Genomic DNA, 22977 nt, shown 5'->3' on the forward strand with positions numbered 1-22977 from the left:
GCAGCAATACAGCATCTAGTCTGCTGGAAACGCAAATGAAGAAGAGCGTAAACGGAAGTAAACAATGACCAAGAAGCACTTCCACGTCAGCGTTTTTATTGTTATTTTAGACGTTTATTAACACGAGGGAACTCAATTTGACTAATTTAACTACACAGCATCACATACTTACCCGATGTTGTATTTAATTCGCGTTGGTTACAGGACTTGGTTGACAGACGTTATATAGGTAACGCTAGCCAGCTAACGTTAGCTAAAAATAACAATGGCTAACTGTATGGTTTTTCACTCTCAAATAGCCTCCATCATGGAGGTGCTAGCGAATTCAGCCGTGGCAGATATCTGTAAACTCGTAGACGACGACTATGCAGTGTTTCGTTTGGAAATAACTCAAAGCCAGAAAGAAAACAGGGCATTGCGGAGGAAACTTCAGCTAATGGAACTGAAGGTGGCACGGGAGCGCGCAGAAAGGACAATCCGAGAGCGCGCCCTCGCCAGTCGTCCCAGTAGTGTCAAGATCCTCGATCGATACAGAGGAATGGCAAGAGGTACATTTTGCAGAAGGCCGATGCTTCGGGGCCTGTCGCCCGGTTCTCCTCTGCTCGTGTGTGTTGTCCAGAATTTGGTCTTGGACAGTTTTTGGATAGTATGCAATACTTCCCCTTATTACTTAACTATCATCCTCAACTTTTTTATTTGAGCTTTGTTTGTTTTTACTAGGCAGGCCAATTATGAACTAATTATTCTTGCACAAAGACAAGATCATATTCCAAGTAGATTATTGATTTACTGAATGTCCTATTATCATACTCAAGAAGAATGTGATGCACGGAACATAATCATTCAATAAATAGTATATCAAGAAGTCATAAGAAGTGTTACTTTACATCCTTGCCAATTGTAGACAGTGTCAATAATGTACACCATACAATTGAGCATTGACAGTACATAATTGAACCACCCCTTTTACCCAATCATTTTCTCAGGTGAAGGACATCTCACTGGAGGCCACAGGAGCTTTGCGAAGCCAGCGGGACACAATACATGGAGAGATCACCAACCAATCACTGTTGATGAGGGGAGTGGAACCTCAACCCAGCATGTTATTGTGATAGAGGTTAGTGTAATAGTATTACATTAAAAGTTACAGTACATCAAATTTGTCCCGTTTTATTTCAGAAAGGCTCCACATAGCTATTAATTTGCATACATGTACATCCTAATGTATCTGCCATAGGAGAGCTTGTTAAATCTCCTCTCGTCTATTAGCGTCTCATCAGGAACACTAAAAAGTACTTCAACATTTTTCTAAATGATGATATGAAAAATAATTGTCATAACAGTAACAATGATTCATATTTGTGCATATTTAAGTGATATTAAATGTGGATTTAAAACAGAATCTAGAAATTGTGTTATTTTATGGGGGACTGAGGTCTATATACAGGAACACTTCCTCCTCCACCTACTCTATTGGTCCCAATGCAATACACTGTAGGCCTACATTACATATTGGCTTATAGAGAAATAGACTATTGTATGTGCAGAGGTAAAATTCAGGTTGGGAGTACTCAGTATGTTCTGTAGAAACCACCTTGCAATGCCCCAAGTCCTTCTGTTCACCCGATCCAGAATTCCGTACAATCAAGTGCCGGCCATTTTACCTACCAAGAGAATTCTCGTCAGTTATAGTCACAGCTGTGTACATTCCCCCTCAAGCAGACACCAAGACGGCCATCAAGGAACTTCACTGGACAAAATGCAAACTGGAAACCATACATCCTAAGGCTGCATTTATTGTAGCTGGGGATTTTATCAAAGCAAATTTGAGAACAAGTCTACCTAAATTCTTCCAGCATATTGACTGTGCTACACGCATGCTCAATACCCTCGACCACTGCTATTCTAGTTTCCGTGATGCATACAAAGCCCTCCCCCGCCGTCCCTTTGGCAAATCTGACCAATGCACCATCTTGCTCCTTCCGTCTTATAGGCAGAAACTCAAACAGGATGTACCGGTGACGAGAACCATTCAACGCTGGTCCGACCAATTGGAAGCAACGCTTCAAGTTTGTTTTGATCAGGCAGACTGGAAAATATTCCGGTCAGCCTCCGAGAACAACATCGACCTATACGCTGACTCAGTGAGTGCGTTTATAAAAAAGTGCATTGGAGATGTGGTGCCCACTGTGACTATTAAAACCTACCCTAAACAGAAACTGTGGATTGATGGTGGCATTGCACAAATCTGAAAGCGCGATCCACTGCATTTAACCATGGAAAGAGGTCTGGGAATATATCTGAATATAAACAGTGTAGCTATTCCCTCCGCAAGGCAATCAAACATGTGAAATGCCAGTACAAGGACAAGGTGGAGTCGCAATTCTACGGCTCAGACACAAGACGCATGTGGCAGGGTCTACAGAAAATAACGTACTACAAAAAGAGATCCAAACCACGCCACGAACACCGACGTCACGCTTCCAGACAAACTGGAAGTTGTGACGTCGGTGTCCGTGACGTGTATTATCCGCTTTGAGGATAATACCGTGTCACCGTCGTAGCCCGCTAAAAAGGATTGCCACCCCACCCCCCCCCCCGACACGAGTAAAACATTTAAATGTGTTAACCCTCGAAAGGCTGCTGGCCCAGATGGCATACCGAGCCGCGTCTTCAAAGCATTCCCAGACCAGCTGGCTGGTGTGTTCAATCGCTCACAATCCCAGTCTATTGTCCTCACATGCTTAAAGATGGCTAACATTGTTCCAGTACCCAAGAAAGCAAAGATAACTGAACTAAATGACTACCGCCTTGTAGGACTCACTTCAGTCTTCATGAAGTGCTTTGAGAGACTAGTCAAGGATCCTATCACCTCCACCTTACCGGCCACCCTAGACCCACTTCAGTTTGCATACCCCCCCAACAGGACCACAGACGACGCAATCGCCATCACACTGCACACTGCCCTATCCCATCTGGACAAAAGGAATATCTATGTAAGAATGCTGTTCATTGACTACAGCTTAGCATTCAACACCATAGTACCCTCCAAGCTCATCATCAAGCTGGAGGTCCTGGGTCTCAACCCGTCCTGTGCAATTGTGTCCTGGACATTCTGACGGGCCACCCCGAGGTGGTGACGGTAGGAAACAACATCTACACTTCGCTGACCCTCAACACTGGGGCCCCACAAGTGTGCGTGCTCAGCCCCCTCCTGTACTCCTTGTTCACCCACAACTGCATGGCCATGCACGCCTCCAACTTAATCACCAAGTTTGCAGACAACACAAGAGTAGTTGGCTTGATTACCAACAAAGAAGAGACAGCCTACATGGAGGAGGTGAGTGCACTCGGGAGTGTGGTGTCAGGAAAACAACTCTTACTCAATGTCAACAAAACACAGGAGATGATCGTGGACTTCAGGAAACAGCAGAGGGAGCACCCCCCTATCCACATTGAAGGGACAGCAGTGGAAAGGTGGAACGTTTTAAGTTCCTCAGCATACACATCACAGACAAACTGAAATGGTCCACTCACACAGACAGTGTGGTGAAGAAGGCGCAACAGCACCTCTTCAACCTCAGGAAGCTGAAGAAATTTGGCTTGTCACCTAAAACTCTCAACAACTTTTACAGATGCACAATTGAGAGCATCCTGTCGGGCTGTATCACAGCCTGGTACTGGAAACTGCACTGCCCTCAACCGCAAGGCTCTCCAGAGGGTGGTGCGGTCTGCACAACGCATCCCTGGGGGCAAACTACCTGCCCTCCATGACACCTACAGCACCAGATGTCACAGGAATGCCAAAAAGGACAACTACTACCCGAGCCACAGCCTGTTCACACACTGACATCCACAATTGACGGTCCATCAGCAGGCAATTAAGTATGCTAGGCAGCCTGTTTCAGTGTTCGTTTTAAAAAAAGTATGCTAAGCAGTGAGAGGGTTTTGTTCATGCAGGAACAGTCATGTGTGCTTTCTTTAGAGAACAGTGTAGGTTCAAAGGAAGAATAAACAAATATCACGATATGCCTCACTCAAATAAATATCAAATGGTATTGATATTATATAAAATTATCAATATTGGTGCCCACCACTACGATTTCCTCATCTGATAAATCTCTACTACAACTTTGTCTCTGTGGTAGTATTCATTCCCAATATCTTGGGTGTCTTGGGTGGCTGCACCACTGACACTCTTGGAGACCTCTTTATCCTCAAAGTGTGTACATTTTGCATATTAAGTTGGCAGCCTGAGGGTCTTCTCTGAGCAGTTGACATTCCCTCATTTAAACTCTCGACAGACAGTAGGTTTTGTAGCTGGGCCTCATATACATTCTCTGTTTCTACCATTTTGTTTAATTTCACCTTGTCACTAGCAATAGAATGTATAAATATGACCTCTATTCTTGTCCCAAATATGACTAAGATTTGACACTACGTTTAGTGACAAACAGTTTTCCAATCCGCCATTGCAAAGTTTTCGCAACTTCCTCCCAAAATTGGAAATTAAATGTTTCATTATGCTGCATAACAGAATGTATTGCCGTTGAAATAGCATGGTAACCAAAAAATGTATTTAAAAAAAATAATTATGATTAACTTTCTGGTCCTCCCAAACATCCCTGCCACCCCCATACAATTTGTTTCAGATTTGGTGGTTCAACAGCATTATTTTCATTTCTCATCTGTTGTGTCAAGTTATTCAGATCTATGCATTTATCAGTACGGTCTAGAGGTCGACCGATTAATCGGAATGGCCGATTTAATTAGGGCTGATTTCAAGTTTTCATAACAATTGGAAATCTTTATTTTTGGACACCGATTTGGCCAATTTATTTATTATTTGTTTATTTTTTTACACCTTTATTTAATCTTTATTTAACTAGGCAAGTCAGTTAAGAACACATTCTTATTTTCAATGACGGCCTAGGAACGGTGGGTTAACTGCCTCGTTCAGGGGCAGAACGACAGATTTTTACCTTGTCAGCTCGGGGGATTCAATCTTGCAACCTTACAGTTAACTAGTCCAACGCTCTAACCACCTGCCTCTCATTGCACTCCAGGAGGAGACTGCATGTTACGCGAATGCAGTAATCCAAAGTAAGTTGCTAGCTAGCATCAAACTTATCTTATAAAAAACAATCAATCATAATCACAGGTTAACTACACATGGTTGATGATATTAGTAGTTTATCTAGCGTGTCCTGCATTGCATATAATCGATGTGGTGCGTATCGTTGCTCCAATGTGTACCTAACCATAAACATCAATGCCTTTCTTAAAATCAACACACAGAAGTATATATTTTTAAACCTGCATATTTAGCTAAAATAAATCCAGGTTAGCAGGCAATATTAACCAGGTGAAATTGTGTCACTTCTCTTGCGTTCATTGCACGCAGAGTCAGTGTATAAGCAACAGTTTGGGCCGCCTAATTTGCCAGAATTTTACGTAATTATGACATAACATTGAAGGTTGTGCAATGTAACAGGAATATTTAGATTTATGGATGCCACCCGTTAGATAAAATACGGAACGGTTCCGTGTTTCACTGAAAGAATAATCGTCTTGTTTTCGAGATGATAATTTCCGGATTCGACCATATTAATGACCTAAGGCTCGTATTTCTGTTTGTTATCATGTTATAATTTAATCTATGATTTGATAGAGCAGTCTGACTGAGCTATGGTAGGCACCAGCAGGCTCGTAAGCATTCATTCAAACAGCACTTTTGTGCGTTTGCCAGCAGCTGTTTATGACTTCAAGCCTATCAACTCCAGAGATTAGGTTGGTGTTAGCTAGTTAGCGGGGTGCGCTCTAATAGCTTTCAAACGTCACTCGCTCTGAGACTTGGAGTGGTTGTTCCCCTTGCTCTGCAAGAGCCGCGGCTTTTGTGGAGTGATGGGTAATGCTGCTTCGATGGTGGCTGTTGTCGTTGTGTTCCTGGTTTGAGCCCAGGTAGGAGCGAGGAGATGGACGGAAGCTAAACTGTTACACTGGCAATACTAAAGTGCCTATAAGAACATCCAATAGTCAAAGGTATATGAAATACAAATGGTATAGAGAGAAATAGTCCTATAATTCCTATAATAACTACAACCTAAAACTTCTTACCTGGGAATATTGAAAACTCGTCTTAAAATGAACCACCAGCTATCATATGTTCTCATGTTCTGAGCAAGGGACTTAAACGTTAGCTTTCTTACATGGCACATATTGCACTTTTACTTACTTCTCCAACACTTCGTTTTTGCATTATTTAAACCAAATTGAACATGTTTCATTATTTATTTGAGGCTAAATTGATTTTATTGATGTATTATATTAAGTTAAAATAAGTGTTCATTCAGTATTGTTGTAATTGTCATTATTACAAATATATTTTTAAAATCGGCCGATTAATCGGCATCTGCTTTTTTTTTTTTGTCCTCCAATAATCGGTATCGGCTTTGAAAAATCATAATCGGTCGACCTCTAGTACGGTCCTCTCCACAGTTAACTATCACCACAGACAACAGTGTCAAAATCAGTACAGTTAAATCCTACTATAGCACTAGGTCCACCCTCTACCAGTCCCTCCACAGATACAGTATATTGCATTTTATGGACAAATAAAAAATGATTTTCTGAAGAAGCCTTTGACTTGCCTCGTGAAGTGCCACCATGCACAGCCATTAGTTAGACAGCACAAAAATGTTTACATCAGCAAGAGCAGGGAAGACCAGGGCTCATGATTGGAATATCACTTGCAGTGTAGCCTAGTTTTTATTTACAACATCCCAGCAGCGCAAAAACTCAGGAACAAAGTTAGACGTATAACTTTTCCCTGTGCTTCTCCGCGCACTTTGTATAGCCTAGGCCTATAGCCTGTTATAAACTGGGTGGTTCGAGCCCTGAAAGCTGATTGGCTGAAAGCCATGGTATATCAGATACCACGGGTATGACAAAACCTTTATTTTTACTGCTCTAATTACGTTGGTAACCAGTTTATCATAGCAATAAGGCACCTCAGGGGTTTGTGATATATGGCCAATATACCACGGCTAAGGGCTGTGTCCTAGCATTCCGCGTTGCATCGTGCCTAAGAACAGCCCTTAGCCGTGGTATATTGGCCATATACCACCCCCTCCATATACCACAGCCCCTACAGTTTATCAAGTTCATGCACATTTTTTGTTGAGACGGGTATGTGTGGTTTTCATATGGTGTCATTTAAAACTTGTTTGTTTAATGAACACAAAATGGGATGTTTTATTCAGACTTTCATTGAGACTCTTTTTAGTATGCATCACATCTGATCTCAGTCTATTCTGCATAAACATGACAGCGCTATATAACCAATATACACTTAAAAATAAAAAAATATATCCACACACTAACAAACACCTACTGTACACGTCAAAATGTACACCACAACCACTTATGTCCACCATGATGGGTTTAACAATGAAGTCATTTTGTAACTACAGTATAGGACTCAAACATAGTGGGGATGGGTAAACACTCCATGTTGAAAGTCTGTTTATTATCTGTGTGTACGTACCTGAGGGAGTGTATGTCTGTATCACCTGTCTCTTCCAGGAGGAGGAGAGTCCAGAGGTGCTGCTGGTGAAGGAGGAGGGGTGTGAGGAGGGTCTGGGGAACCCTGAGGGGACCATGGTCATGGAGGACAACCAGACGACACCTCCTCCTGAACCCACAGAGGCACCAGCTGAGCAGCACAGGACTACACAGAGTCTCACTGAGGTGAGCCCACTGTAAACTACTGTCTGAATGGTATTAGGTCAGGATCTGTATCCACAAAGATCAGAGTGCTGATCTAGGATCAGTTTTGCCTTTGCCTTTTAGATCTTAATGAATAAGACTATATAGACAAGTGGGGATCAGCACTCTTACTCTTAGATGATTTGTGGTGTTAGGTTCTTATTTTCAGAGTAAATAACTCGACGGACACTAGAGAAGCTTAACCAAACAGCTGGATTCAGACAAAAGACATTTCACACAAGCACTGATATTTAACCCTTTCTCCTAGGCTGAGTCTCCTCCTACCCATCTGTACAAACATTGTTCTTTACTCCTAGGCAGGACACTAGTGATATGGGCCATAAACTTCTATTTCTCCCTTAAGCTGACCTGACCTCAACCCCCATCTGTCACTAATCCATGGCTCTCTTCCCTTATCAATGCCTGCCACATGTAATCGCTTCCCTGCACTCAACACATACCAAGCTTAATTGCACACACTATATACCTTCCTCCTATAACCCTTAACTTCTGGTGTAGACCCTCTAAACCTCAGCACTCCATCAGTGACATGAATAAGTATATTTCACATTCTCAAAACCCAACAGTGGATACGGGCCCAGGTCTTGATTCATTTTGTCTTAAGTGTGGGACCATGTCTTTGAATTATCAAACCATTAAAGTGTGTCAAATAATCAAATCAACTAACACGTTTGCATAGTACTCATAGCAATCCTTAATTCTTGATCCAACATCCTCTCACTCTGTATCTCTTACAGTCAGTAGACATGGAGGATGGGAAGCCTGATCTGCTGCTGGTCAAAGAGGAGACAGTAGAAGACGGACCAGAGAGCATTGACCTGCTGAGTGGAATAAAGATGGGGGAGCAAGGTAAGGGAGACATACGTATACAGAACATAATAGATATGCTTCAATGGGAATAGTGGTGCACTTACATAAAATGAAATCAATACAATTTTATGTTTACATTAAAAAAACACAATGTATGAACTTGACCAGGTAATTAACCAAAAAAAACATATGTAAAGTTTTCTCTGCCATGTTTATTTTATAACCTCTTTCTGCAGGTGGTTGGTTGGAGGATGACAGAGGAGACTGGGCGGCCATCTTGGATTCCCAGACCCAGACAGGTGCAGCCAAGGGCCCGCGGGACAACATAGTGGAGGTCAGTGGATGGGACAGCGTCCTCAACTTTGGGCTGGGGAACAACACTGTTAACCACAACCAGAAACAGACAGTAGAAAACCACGTCTGAACTTAGTCTCCATGAAACAGACTGGCTGAGACCAGGACGAGGTTTAGATTTGTTCTGCAGGGACGGGGAGGTGTCCATATGCGGCAGGAGAGAACAGACACAGACTCTGCTAGAAATGCTCCGACCTGCTCCTATAGTTGTGATTCAGAGAGACTGATGGTGTCTCAGATTAACCCCCTAACAGGTGCTGCCTTCAGCCTGCCTTCTATAGGATCTATCAACTGGAACATGGACCCTGTGACATCACAGACACTACCTGGCCTTCATCCTCCTCACACTCCCCTAATGTTAAACCAGACCTCAGACAATGCCAGTGCCTCAACACTAAATGGATACACAAGTCCATTGACAAATGACAGTAGTAGTAACACTGTCAGTAGATCTGGTGGAAAAGAGAAGCGCTTCCCGTGGGAAAGTCTTCAGTTTCCCTAAACAGGTGGAGCTCCACCAAAGGCTACACATGGGGGAGAAATCATTCGGCTGCTATCTGAGCCATGCCAGTTTCTCCCGCTCGTTCAACCTGAAGAGGCACCAGAGGGTCCACACAGGGGAGAAAACCTACAGCTGCACCCAGTGTGAGAAGAGGTTCTCCCACCTGAAGATCATCTTAAGGTCCATACAGGAGAGAGAATACAGCTACCTCAGAATACACCAGCAGAAAATGCTCATGGCCAATGTATAGTATAGTGACATGTAATGTAGTACTAGTTAGTTTGTAGTTAATTATGTTGGTTTTGGATATATAAGGAACTGGAAGAGCTGAACTGAGGGAAAAAATGAGTATGATGACATAAACCCCACTGATCTCATGAGCCTTATTAATACATACCCCAGTCCTTATTCCCTGTCCCCTCATCACTAACTGCAATGACTGCCTTTCCTTTTCCCTGGATTCCCTCGCTCCCCTCAAAACCTGCTCAGTCTCCTTCACCCACTGCTCCCTGGTACGCCGCCGAGATACGCCAGTTAAAAGCCAGTGGACGGCTGCAAGAGGACTGGTCTGGTACGTCCTTCTCAAGCATACACAGATCACCTGTTAAAATATAAAAGAACGCCCTCTCAGCTGCAAGAACATCTTACTACTCCGACCTCATCAACTCAGCAACCTCATCAACCCAGCAACAAGTTTCAGCAACAAGTTCCTGAAAATCCATGACATCCACCACCACCTACTTACACCAGTATAACCTCTGCATCCCCATAGATAGTTTCCCGGTCCCTCTGTCAACACAAGTCAAAAGCCTCGGTGTCACTCTGGACCGAAACCCTCATCCATGCCCTCATCACTTCCCGTTTGGACTATTGCAACACTCTACCTCCCAAACTCACCAACCGACTTCAACTGGTCCAGAACTCTGCTGCCAGAATCCTCACCTGCACCAGATCAACCGATCACATCACACCAATCCTCATCAATCCACACTGGCTCCCTGTGCAATCCCGTATTAACTTTAAGACCGACACCTACAAAGCACCCCACAACTTGGCACCCACCTACCTCTCTGACCTTCACCCAGCACGTGCCCCTTCTGCTCCTCCTCTGCTGGTTTCCATGTCACCCCCCATTCACAGGTCAAATAGGGGGTGCTTATATTTGTCCTGTTTCACTGCATGTATTAGTGGTTAACCAGTGTGAGTGTTAGATGTGAAATGGAAATATGTTTTTTTTTTTTATATCTGAGACACCCTGGGAGATGAGGTCACAGCCAGGGATCAGCCATTATTGACGGCAATACTGGAGCAATTAGGGTTAAGTTCCTCGCTCATCGACAGATTTTTCAACTAGTCTGCTGAAGGATTCGAACCAACAACATTTTCGGTTACTGGCCCAATACTCTTAAACGCTAGGCTACCTGCCGCCTCTCCACCATGGTTGCCTGAACCTTCAACTGCTCTGCCTCAGGCTCTGGAATGCACTCCCCCCCCCACACATACAATATGCAGACACAGTATTCTCATTCAAAAACCTCCTAAAAACACATCTCTTCAAGGATGCCTATAACCTATTACCTGTGGTCTGTCATTGACTCTGTCCTACTTAACCCCCCGACCCCCGTGTCTTCTCAGTATAGCTACAGTGCCTTGAAAGTATTCAGTTAACACCCCTTGACTTTTTCCACATTTTTGTTGTGTTACACAATTACATTGGCCTACAGACACAATACCCCATAATGTCAAAGTGGAATTAAGTATTCAACCCCTTTGTTATGTCAAGCCTAAATACAGTTGAAGTCGGAAGTTTACATACACTTCGGTTGGAGTCATTAACTCTCACTTCAACCACTCCACAAATTTCTTGTTAACAAACTATAGTTTTGGCAAGTCAGTTAGGACATCTACCTTGTGCATGACACAAGTCATTTTTCCAACAATTGTTTACAGACAGACTATTTCACTTATAATTCACTGTATCACAATACCAGTGGGTCAGAAGTTTACATACACTAAGTTGACTGCCTTGAAACAGCTTGGGAAATTCCAGAAAAGGATGTCATGGCTTTAGAAGCTTCGGATAGGCTAATTGACATAATTTGTATTTCAAGGCCTACCTTCAAACTCAGTGCCTCTTTGCTCGACATCATGGGAAAATCAAAAGAAATCAGCCAAGACCTCAGAAAAAAATTGTAGACCTCCACAAGTCTGGTTCATCCTTGGGAGCAATTTCTAAATGCCTGAAGGTACCAAGTTCATCTGTACAAACAAAAGTACGCAAGTATAAACACCATGGGACCACGCAGCCGTCATACCGCTCAGGAAGGAGACGTGTTCTGTCTCCTAGAGATGAACGTACTTTGGTGCGAAAAGTGCAAATCAATCCCAAAACAACAGCATAATAATCTCCCTCGATCTGGGGCTCCACGCAAGATCTCACCCCGTGGGGTCAAAATGATCACAAGAATGGTGAGCAAAAATCCACGCTGTTAAAGAGAGATGAACGTACTTTGGTGCGAAAAGCGAAAATCAATCCCAGAACAATAGCAAAGGACCTTGTGAAGATGCTGGAGGAAACAGGTACAAAGTATCTATAGCCACAGTAAAACGAGTCCTATATCGACATAACCTGAAAGGCCGCTCAGCAAGGAAGAAACCACTGCTCCAAAACCGCCATTAAAAAAAACAGACTAGGTTTGCAACTGCACATGGGGACAAAGATTGTACTTTTTGTCCTCAGGCCTGATGAAACAAAAATATAACTTTTTGGCCATAATGACCATCGTTATGTTTGGAGGAAAAGGGGGAGGCTTGCAAGCCGAAGAACACCATCCCAACCGTGAAGCACGGTATAAATATGTACAAACAGTGTATTCCTAAAGACTTTAGCATAACAAAGATCTACTATTTACAAAAATCACACATGGAAAACATTTAGAAAAAACAGGCACTCGCTCATCATGCTTCTTCCCTCCGCCGCCCTCCTCCTCCTCTCATTCACTCTGGGGCTCTGGTGGCAGCATCATGTTGTGGGGGTGCTTTGCTGCAGGAGGGACTGGTGCACTTCACAAAAAAGATGGCATCATGAGGAGGGAAATTATGTCGATTATATTGAAGCAACATCTCAAGACATCAGTCAGGAAGTTAAAGCTTGGTCACAAATGGGTCTTCCAAATGGACAATGACCCCAAGCATACTTCAAAGTTGTGGCAAAATGGCTTAAGGACAACACAGTCAAGGTATTGGAGTGGCCATCACAAAGCCCTGACCTCCATCCTCTAGAAAATTGTGGGCAGAACTGAAAAAGTGTTTGCGAGCAAGGAGTCCTACAAACCTGACTCAGTTACACCATCTGTCAGGAGGCATGGGCCAAAATTCACCCAACTTATTGTGGGAAGCTTGTGGAAGGCTTCCTGAAATGTTTGATCCAAGTTAAACAATTTAAAGGCAATGCTCCCAAATACTAATTGAGTGTATGTAAACTTCTGACCCACTGGGAATGTGATGAAATAAATAAAAGCTGAAATAAATCACTCTACTATTATTCTGACATTTCACATTCTTAAAATAGTGGTTACCCTAACTGACCTAAGACCTAAGAATTCCTACTAGGATTAAATGTCAGGAATTGTGACAAACTGAGTTTAAATGTATTTGGCTAAGGTGTATGTAAACCTCAGACTTCAACTGTAAGTTCAAGAGTAAACCGTCGCTTAACAAGTCACATAATACCTTGATTTTTTAATGGCCAGCTCATCTCTGTACTCCACCCATACAGAAAATTGTAAGGTCCTTCAGCCGTGCAGTGAATTTCAAACACAGATTCAACCACAAATAGTGGGGAGGTTTTCCAATGCCTCACTAAGAAGGGCAGCTATTGACAGATGGGTAAAAAAACATCGTTGAACGACATTGAATATCCCTTTGAGCATGAGGAAGTTATTAATTACACTTTGGATGGTGTATCAATACACCCAGTCACTACAAAGATACATGCGTCCTTCCTAACTCAGTTGCCGTAGAGGGAGGATACCTCTCGGGAATTTCACCATGAAGTCAATGGTGACTTTATAACAGTTACAGAGTTTAATGGCTGTGATAAGAAAAACCAGAGGATGGATCAACAACATTGTAGTTACTCCACAATACTAACCTAATAGACAGAGTGAGAAGATGGAAGCCTGTACAGAATCAAAATATTCCATAACATGCGTCCTGTTTGCAACAAAGCATTAAAGTAATACTGCATAATACAAACTGTTGTGTTTGGGGCAAATCCAATACAGTACATTATTGAGTACCACTCTCCATATTTTCAAGCATTGTGGTGGCTGCATCATGTTATGGGTATGCTTGTAATCGTGAAGGACTGGGGAGTTTCAGGATAAAAATAAACGGAATAGAGCTAAGCACAGGCAAAGTCCTAGAGGAAAACCTGGTTCAGTCTGCTTTCCACCAGACAACTTTCTGCAGGACAATGACCTAAAACAAGGCTAAATCTACACTGGCGTTACTTACCAAGAAGACAATGAATGTTCCTGAGTGGAAAATGAACGTTCCTACTTGAAAGTCTATGGCAAGACCTGAAATGGATTTTCTAGCAATGATCAACAACCAATTTGACAGAGTTTGAAGTATTTTGAAAAGAATAATGGGCAAATGTTGCACAGTCCAGGTGTGAAAAGCTCTGAAAGACATACCCAGAAACACTCACAGCTGTAATCTTTGCCAAAGGTGCTTCTACAAAGCATTGACTCGGGGGTGTGAATACTTATGTAAATTACATATCTGTACTTCATTTTTAATACATTTTGCAAAAATGTCACTTTTTTGTCACTGTCATTATGGGTTATTGTGTGTAGATGGGTGAGATTTTAATTTATTCCATCCTTTGGATTTTTTTGTGCATTATAATTAAAAATAACACATTTACATAAGTATTCAGACCCATTGCTAGGAGACTTGAAATTGTGCTCAGGTGGATCCTGTTTCCATTGATCATCCTTGACATGTTTCCACAACTTGATTGGAGTCCACCTCGTAAATTCAATTGATTGGACATGATTTGGAAAGGCACACACCTGTCTATGTAAGGTCCCACAGTTGATGGTGCATGTCAGAGCAAAAACCAAGCCATGAGCTCAAAGGAATTATTGGTAGACAAGATTGCTTCCAGGCACAGATCTGGGGAAGGGTACCAAAACATTTCTGCAGCATTGAAGTTCCCCAAGAACACAGTGGCCTCCATCATTCTTAAATAGAAGAAGTTTGGAACCACCAAGACCCTTCCTAGAGCTGGCTGCCAGGGCAAACTGAGCAATCAGGGGAGAAGGGCCTTGGTCAGGGAGGTGACCAAGAACCTGATGGTCACTCTGACAGAGCTCCAGAGTTCCTCTGTGGAGATGGGAGAACCTTACAGAAGGATACCATCTCTGCAGCACTCCACCAATCAGGCCTTTATGGTAGACTGGCCAGAGCTTCTCTTCAGTAAGAAGGCACATGACAGCCTGCTTGGAGTTTGCCAAAAGGCACCGAAAAGGACTCTCAGACCATGAGAAACAAGAGTCTCTGGTCTGATGAAACCAAGAGTAAACTCTTTGGCCTAAATGCCAAGCGTCACATATGGAGGAAACCTGGAACCGTCCCTACGGTGAAGCATGGTGGTGGCAGCATCGTGCTGTGGGGAAATATGAACAGAGCAAAGTACAGAGAGATCCTAGATGAAAATCTGATCGAAAGCACTCAGGACTGAGGCAAAGGTAAACCTTCCAACAGGACAACGACCCTAAGCACACAGCCAAGACAACACAGGAGTGCCTTCGGGACAAGTCTCTGAATGTCCTTGAGGGGCCCAGCCAGAGCCCGAACTTCAACCTGATCGAACATCTTTGAAGAGACCTGAAAATAGCTTTGCAGTGACGCTCCCCATCCAACCTGACAGAGCTTGAGAAGATCTGCAGAGAAGAATGGGAGAAATTCCCCAAATACAGGTGTGCCAAGCTTGTAGCGTCATACCCAAGACTTTGCTGTAATCGCTGCCAAAGGTGCTTCAACCAAGTACTGAGTAAAGGGTCTGAATACTTATGTAAAGGGAATATTTCTGTTTACTTATATTTTATTTGCAAAAAAATTACAAACCTGTTTTGCCTTTGTCATTGTGGGGTATTGTGTGTAGATTGATGAGAGGAAAAAACAATTGAATCAATTTTAGAATAATGCTGTAACGTAATGAAATGTGGAAAATGTCAAAAGTTCTGAATACTTTCCTAATGCACTATATGTGTCCCCCTAACCCGCACCCAAAACCGGGTCCGTATCCTATTCCCAATCCTACCCCTTAAACATAAAACCTTACCCTAAACCGTATTCGTATCCTCTACCCAATCCCTCCCTCTTTTTATCTGACCTGTTTCATCTGGTCCTTTATTTAAATATTAATTGGATTGATGCACTTGATTTTATGATCTTTCGTACAGCACTTTATTTAATGTAGGCCTACTTTTAATGTAAGATTTCCCTGAAAGGCATCTGCCAAATATAATGTATTATTATGATGATGAGGCAGAGTAGATTATATGGTGATGGTTGGTGTGATGGTTTCTGTAAAAATACTTCACGGATGAAGAGTGACAACCTTAGTTTGATACTGGTCTTTTATAGTCAGATAATGATCGTGCCTTAATTAATGTTTACTTGACATGGAGTAGTAAAGATGTGTGTACTGTAATGTTGAACCTTTTCCTAAGTATTCTAAAATTCATTTTATCAAAGCGAGGGTACCAGATTTACAGAAAAGGTCAAGTGTTACCATAGTGACAAAAGTTATTCTACTTGTCACATCATTCTGTGCAATAAAAGTACTATACTTCATGTTATGTGAGTATGTGTGACCATTTTGTTAAATACAACGTTAACTAGGTGTCGGCTGCCTTGGCTATTTCCCTTATCTCTCTCTAGTAGTCCGTCGGTTTCGACGATGACGACTCGTGGATGTCATTTCTGTTGTGGGTTCTTGAGTTGCTTTTTTTTGAAGAGCAGACTGAAGCATGAGGGACAGACGTGCTTCTGGTGGTGTTGTGATTGTGCGAGTATGACGCTTTTCTCTGGCTGCAGATAGTTGTTTCTGTCCCGCTCAAAGTTGTCTACTGCGGTGAGCGTTTGAGTGCCAGATGGATCGGGTAGAGGAAATGTCTGAGTTGGCTGGGCTGGATATTGCAGAACTTGAGGTTGTGTTTTCGGTAGCCTCAATTCTGGTGCTGTTAGCTTTCTGCAGTACCTCCAGGTTGGAGACCTTGTTTTGCCACCGGATACCCATAATTGATCTCAGAGATTGTGTATGGAATATTTCCAGCTGTTTGAAGTGGCGACTGTACAAGTTTCACAGCCATACAACGGAGTTATGATGACTACCACATTGTAGATTTTCACTTTTGTGGAAAGAGTGATGGTGTTATCCTGTTCCTCAGCCTTCCCAATGACTGGCTTGCTTTCTGAATTCTGCTAGTTATTTCTTGGTCAAGTGAGCCGTCCTTGGAGATGGTGCTCCCCAGATATGTGAAGTGGGCGACATTCTGGAGCTCGGTTCCACTTAGGTGGATGCTGGAGACCACTGGGTTGGACAGGGGTGATGGTTGATGATTCCAGTTTTTTCCCAAGCTTTATCAAAGTTGTCTGATAAATACTGGAGGTCTGCCTCTGTGTGTGCAAGTAGGGCACAGTCATCAGCATAGAGGGTTCTTGTGGTTTGGTCTTTGCTCTTAGCCTGCACAGGTTGTAGATTGAACCATCATCCCTGTATCTGATGTAGATTAATTTGTTAAGGTCCTTCGTGGTGAGATTTAGGACAAGAGTAAAAGAAGTTGAACAGCATCAGGCTCAAGATAAGTCCTTGCTTGATGCCATTGGAGATGGGAAAAGCTTCAGAGATATCACCACCACAGTGGATCTGGCCTTGCATCGTCATGGAGTACATGGATAATGTTGACTCGTTTTTGCTGGCAGACAAATTTGTGGAGGATCTTCCATAATCCCCCTGTTCACCGTGTCAAAAGCCTTGGGTGAGATCTATGAACATGTAGTAGAGGTCCATCTTTTGCTCAATACATTTTTCTTGTATTTGCCTGATGATAAATATCATGTCCACTGTGACCAGGCCTGAATCCACATTGCGCTTCTGGGAGGTTGTCTTCTGAGAGGTTCACTTATTGAGGATGACTCAGAATGACTCGATACCATGGGGATAGCTTTTTCAGTTTCCTCAAGTATAGGTGGTTCGTCCAGGTGATGTTGGATGGCCTTTTGGGGCATCAGGTTTATGGTTGTGGGGTTGACAGTGGATGGTCTGTTCAGGAGATTGCTTAAGTGTTCCACACACCTCTCTGCAACACTTGTTTCGTCTCTGAGGAGGGTTTTGCCATCTGCAGATCTGAGGTGATGTGCAAGACTTCACCGGTCCCTAGATGGTTTTGAGGCATTCAAATAACTGTTTGGTGCAGTGTGTGTCTGCATACATTTGTGTGCATTCTGCTAGTCCCATCCACCATTGATCTTGCATCGATCGGAGCTGCTTCTGCAGTCTTTGCTGCAAGTGTTTGAACTTGTTTCTCTAGGAGGCAGATTGGGGGTTGTTTTGTAAAGACAATGCAGCGTTCTTTTCCTTCAGGATCATCGTGATTTCGTCATCTTTGTCATCGAACCAGTCTTGGTGGGTTCTCTTTTTAGTGCCAAGGAGTTTTGTTGCTGATTCCTGTACAGTCTCTTTGAACTCCTCCCATTTTTCCGAAGGGGTATCCGTGGGGTTGATGTAGATTGCATGTTGAGTATCCAAGCTGCCTTGCAACTGAGCTTCTTGCAGCTTCCCTGGGGAGGGTGTAGATTTTTATGTGCCGCCTTGGGTGGTTTGGCACGATGTGTATACCAAGGATCACTCTCACCATTCTATGTGCAGCACTCTTCGCCATGCATGGCTGTTGTATTCTTGACATCTTTAATGTCGGTCTGTCGCACAATGATATAATCCATCAGGTGCCAGTGCTTGGATCTTGGGTGCATTCATGTAGTTTTGTACTTGTCTGTTTGCCCAACGATGGTGTTTATGATGGTGAGGCTATGCTCTGAGTATTTGCTCAGGAGTAGGAGCCCATTTCCATTCATGGTTCCCACTCCATCTTTGCTAATCACTCCTTGCCAGTTGGTGCTCTCTTTGCTCACCCTGGCATTGAAGTCTCCAGCAATGATTAGTTTGTCACTCCAGGGAGTTGTTGGATGAGTAGAACTGCTCTTTCACATTGGCAGGGCTTGGTAATGTAGGTGCATTGGCACTGATTATTGTAGCATGCCTGGTCTTGTTGAGGAATCCTGATTTTCATTAGCCTCTCATTTATTCTGGAGGGTAAGTCTTGCAGGTGCCTGTGAAGGTTGGTTCTTATGGCACGTCCCAACCCCTGTATTTAGTCTTCATCTTTTGGTTTCCCTTTCCAGAAAAACATTCAGTGATGGTGCCATCGTCAGCTTACCTTGTTTCACTCAGAGCTGCTATGTCATCTTACATCTGCTCAGTTCTCTGGACAGCAAGAGAGTTCTTCTCTCGTGATGTGTGACAGAGTTTTTGTTCATTTATTGTTCTAACGTTCCAAGCATTTATTACGAGCTTCTTTTTGTCCGGTTTAACTGGTTTTCCAGTCTGCGACAGAGTCTGGACTCTGCGCCACTCTGGAGGCCCATTGCTTGTGTTTCTACCATTTGGGGATGATCTGCCAGCCACAGTAAGCTGGCCAGATTCAGTAGGGCAGGCAATTTCTAAGGCACCTTTTCTAGCCCCTTCCCTAGGTTAGGTTGAACAGTGCTGTCATAAAAAGGGCTGCTCAGATATCCACGGTGCTGCTGAACATTTTCTCTGTCCTGGTTACAAAGATGAGTGTCCAATATCCTAGACCGCCAACATACAGGTTCGTGGCTATGACTGCCAGTGAACATCTCTCCCTGTCCCTTCGCCATTCCTCCACTGCTGTAGGGCTGTGGTGTAAGCACGAGATACCTGCGCGTGAGTTGATTATAGTGGGAGAGCTGTTGCGCTGGGACAGTGCCACTCTCTCTGCGTCCAAAGCTAGGACCCAGAGTTGTCTGCACAGTTATTTTCAGGACTCTCCAGAGATGTTTGACCGGGTTCAAGTCTGGGCTCTGGCTGGGCCCCTCAAGGACATTCAGAGACTTGTCCTGAATCCACTCCTGCGTTGTCTTTGCTGTGTGCTTAGGGTCGTTGTCCTGTTGGAAGGTGAACCTTCGCCCCAGTCTGAGGTCCTGAGCGCTCTGGAACAGGTTTTCATCAAGGATCTCTTTGTACTTTGCTCCGTTCATCTTTTCCTCGATCCTGACCAGTCTCCTGCATCCCCACAACATGACGCTGGTACCATCATGCTTCAACGTAGGGATGGTGCCAGGTTTCCTCCAGACGTGACACTTGGCATTCAGACCAAAGATTTCAATCTTGGTTTCATCACACCGGAGAGTCCTTTAGGTGCCTTTTGGAAAACTCCAAGCGGGCTGTCATGTGCCTTTTACTGAGGAGTAGCTTCCGTCTGACCACGCTACCATAAAGGCCTGATTGGTGGAGTGCTGCAGAGATGGTTGTCCTTCTGGAAGGTTCTCCACACAGGAACTCTGGAGCTCTGTCAGAGTGACCATCAGGTTCTTGGCCACGTCCCTGACCAAGGCCCTTCTCCCCCGATTGCTCAGTTTGGCAGGTCGGCCAGCTCTAGGAAGCGTCTTGGTGGTGCCAAACTTCTTCTATTTAAGAATGATGGAGGCCACTGTGTTCTTGGGGACCTTCAATGCTGCAGACATTTTTTGAGCACCCTTCCCCAGATCTGTGCCTCGACACAATCCTGTTTCGGAACTTTATGGAGAATTTCTTCGACCTCATGGCTTGTTTTTTGTTCTGACATGCCCTGTCAACTGTGGGACCTTATATAGACAGATGTGTGCCTTTCCAAATCATGTCCGAGCAATTGAATATACCACAGGTGGACTCAAATCAAGTTGTAGAAACATCTCATGGATGATTAATGGAAACAGGATGCCACTGAGCTCAATTTTGAGTGCCATAGCAAATGGTCTGAATACTTATGTAAATAAGGTATTTCTGTTTTTGTTTTTTTATAAATGTGCAAACATTTCTAGAAATCTGTTTTGGCTTTGTCATCATGGCGTACTGTGTATAGACTGATGAGGACTTTTATTTATTTAATCCATTTAAAATATTGCTGTAAAATAACAAAATGTGGAGAAAGGAAAGGGGTCTGAATACTTTTTGAATGCACTGTACATGGCTCCTCCTTTTGCTACACAGAGTTGCTTGGGGTTAGCCAGCGGCAGTAGCTGAAAGCATAAAGTAGCAAGCAACAAGCAGGCAGGCGGCAATCACTAACTACCACTACACTACGGCACTAGACGCATCACACACATGCAAAGTACTTATGTGAGTGTTTGTATTTAATTTAAACAAAATGGTCAAAGTTAACAATGTGTTGACTGACTTGGTTATTTTTGTATCATTGCAGGGACTGAGTTTCCATTATACTTAATATGGCAATTTTTTATAATAAACTCCAATGGCTCCATATTGTTGGGTACTTGAATCACAGTGTTTAGAGATGGGCTTGACTGTGGTTAACATTTTGTAATATCATGTCATGTTTCTGTGTCTACAATAAAGAGTTTATTTTATATAACCTTTATTTGCTCTTCTGTACAATTTGTGTTTACAGTCTGCAGTCCATGAGGACCTGCTGATATCCAGTGTTGCTGGCGGGAGAGACTGGACCTCTGAAGCGGCGTGTCACAAAACCTGGCCCCTGATCAGGATCCTGGATCAGGAGCCGTCGCTCTTCCTCCCCGAGTCAGAACCAGAACCGAACCGCGAGGGACAGACACTCCACCACCACACAGAACACAACCAGTGGACAGGTGGACTGAACAACCTCAGTCCTGGTGGTCATCAGAGAGACGGAGGCTCCAGTCAGGGATCCAGTCTGCAGCCCAGACCCTTCTCTTCACAGTCTCAGTGCAGGGATGAAGCAGGGCCTGGGGCTGATAGAGATAGACCCTCCTGTTCCTATGATAAAAACACCACAGTATCCATGATGAACAGAGCAGGTCACCCTGGGCTTCAGTCTTCACAGAGACTGGTGGGAGACACCCTTGGTGGTAGTCTATCAGCAAGTTTGTCTTCTCCTTCAGGGTCTTGTCTAATGCCTAGTGACTGGGTTCATAGAAATCCTGGGCCTGGGTCTAGCCTTCCTCAGTTGCCTCAGGGTTACCCCACCAATACAGACCGGGTCAGGATGGGCATTCACCACGAGAAGTATTTAGCCTATAACATAGCACACAATCCCAGCAACACCCAAACAATGGCAAGTGGTCAAGGAGGGAGCTCAAAAACTCCTGCTTCTACCTCCTCTGGTGTCATTGGGTCACAACGTGGGAGGCCGAATATTAGGACTGACTGCGACAAGCCGTACAGCTGCGCCACATGTGGGAAGCACTTTACTAGGGCAAACTATTTGAAGGAGCATCAGACCGTTCACACCAAGGAGAGGCCTTTCAAGTGCAAACTATGTTACAAGAGCTTCCCCTTCCGGAGTAACCTCATCAGACATAGGAGTGTCCACAATGGGGAGAAATCGTAGCAGTGTGGATTGAGATGTACACAGGGGATGTCAGGAAACCATTCTTTAGCTGACATAGTTATATTGTGAAGTGTCTTGGGGTAAGAGGGTAATTAACCACATACCCCTTATTAACCCTTTGTTAACTTGTCATTTGAAACAGGCTTGCGTAAATACATGTTTTTAGAGAGACCATAAACCTAGGCTAAAACAAGAACAGTTGAAAATGTACCTTGCTGAGGTGATGATGGAATAAAGTTGTTCTATAATTTTCTACTCTATTCTTGTTAACACACTGTTCTTTCTAAACAATTGCTCGCAGCTTGAAAGATACTGATCATAGCAGATTTGACATGTATTATAAGAAGCAGTACTGTATTTCAAAGAACAGCGAGCCTTTTTTAATTTAGCCACACCCTTTGAGCTTTGACGGCAACCAATGAGATCCTTTCTTTTCAGTGTTAAACGGAAGTGGTGTGTCTTGATTTGTCTAGTTCTCTCTGGTCTTTTCTTATTTGGGCAAAAGTCCATCCTTTGCAGTAGTGTAGGGTATATGCAGTTATACACCTATACCCACTTATTTTTCAGTGTGCATTGAGTATACTCGCTTCTTAATCCCCACGATGCGTGTCAAAGTAGTGCAGTGGAGGTATACGCTGCATCAATAAGGCTGATGGAACAGATCAGAATGTTTAGCATAAAATGTTGATAAACTATTGTTGCTTCACATTTTAGGTGCAGCAATGTGCACACGGCATTAGGCCTAAGTGTGAATGTTCAAAAATGCAATTTGCGGGAAAACACCTTTCTAATATGTGCACTGCACATGCAAGTGATTTGATGGACAGATGGTTTGTT

General features: G+C 43.5%; 1 protein-coding gene across 1 annotated transcript; it reads left to right on the forward strand.

Moving 5' to 3' along the window:
* The first annotated feature begins 15 nt into the window (after positions 1 to 15).
* On the forward strand, positions 16 to 22400 carry LOC116376555 (uncharacterized). Its single transcript, XM_031837830.1, has 6 exons — positions 16 to 548; positions 987 to 1117; positions 7585 to 7749; positions 8526 to 8637; positions 8835 to 8932; positions 21220 to 22400. The coding sequence occupies exons 1-6, from the start codon at positions 266 to 268 to the stop codon at positions 22138 to 22140; spliced, it is 1710 nt and encodes a 569-aa protein (XP_031693690.1). The 5' UTR covers positions 16 to 265; the 3' UTR covers positions 22141 to 22400.
* The last annotated feature ends 577 nt before the right edge of the window (positions 22401 to 22977 follow it).

This window comes from Oncorhynchus kisutch, linkage group LG12 (genome assembly GCF_002021735.2).
Source record: "Oncorhynchus kisutch isolate 150728-3 linkage group LG12, Okis_V2, whole genome shotgun sequence".
Classification (NCBI taxonomy): Eukaryota; Metazoa; Chordata; class Actinopteri; order Salmoniformes; family Salmonidae; genus Oncorhynchus; species Oncorhynchus kisutch.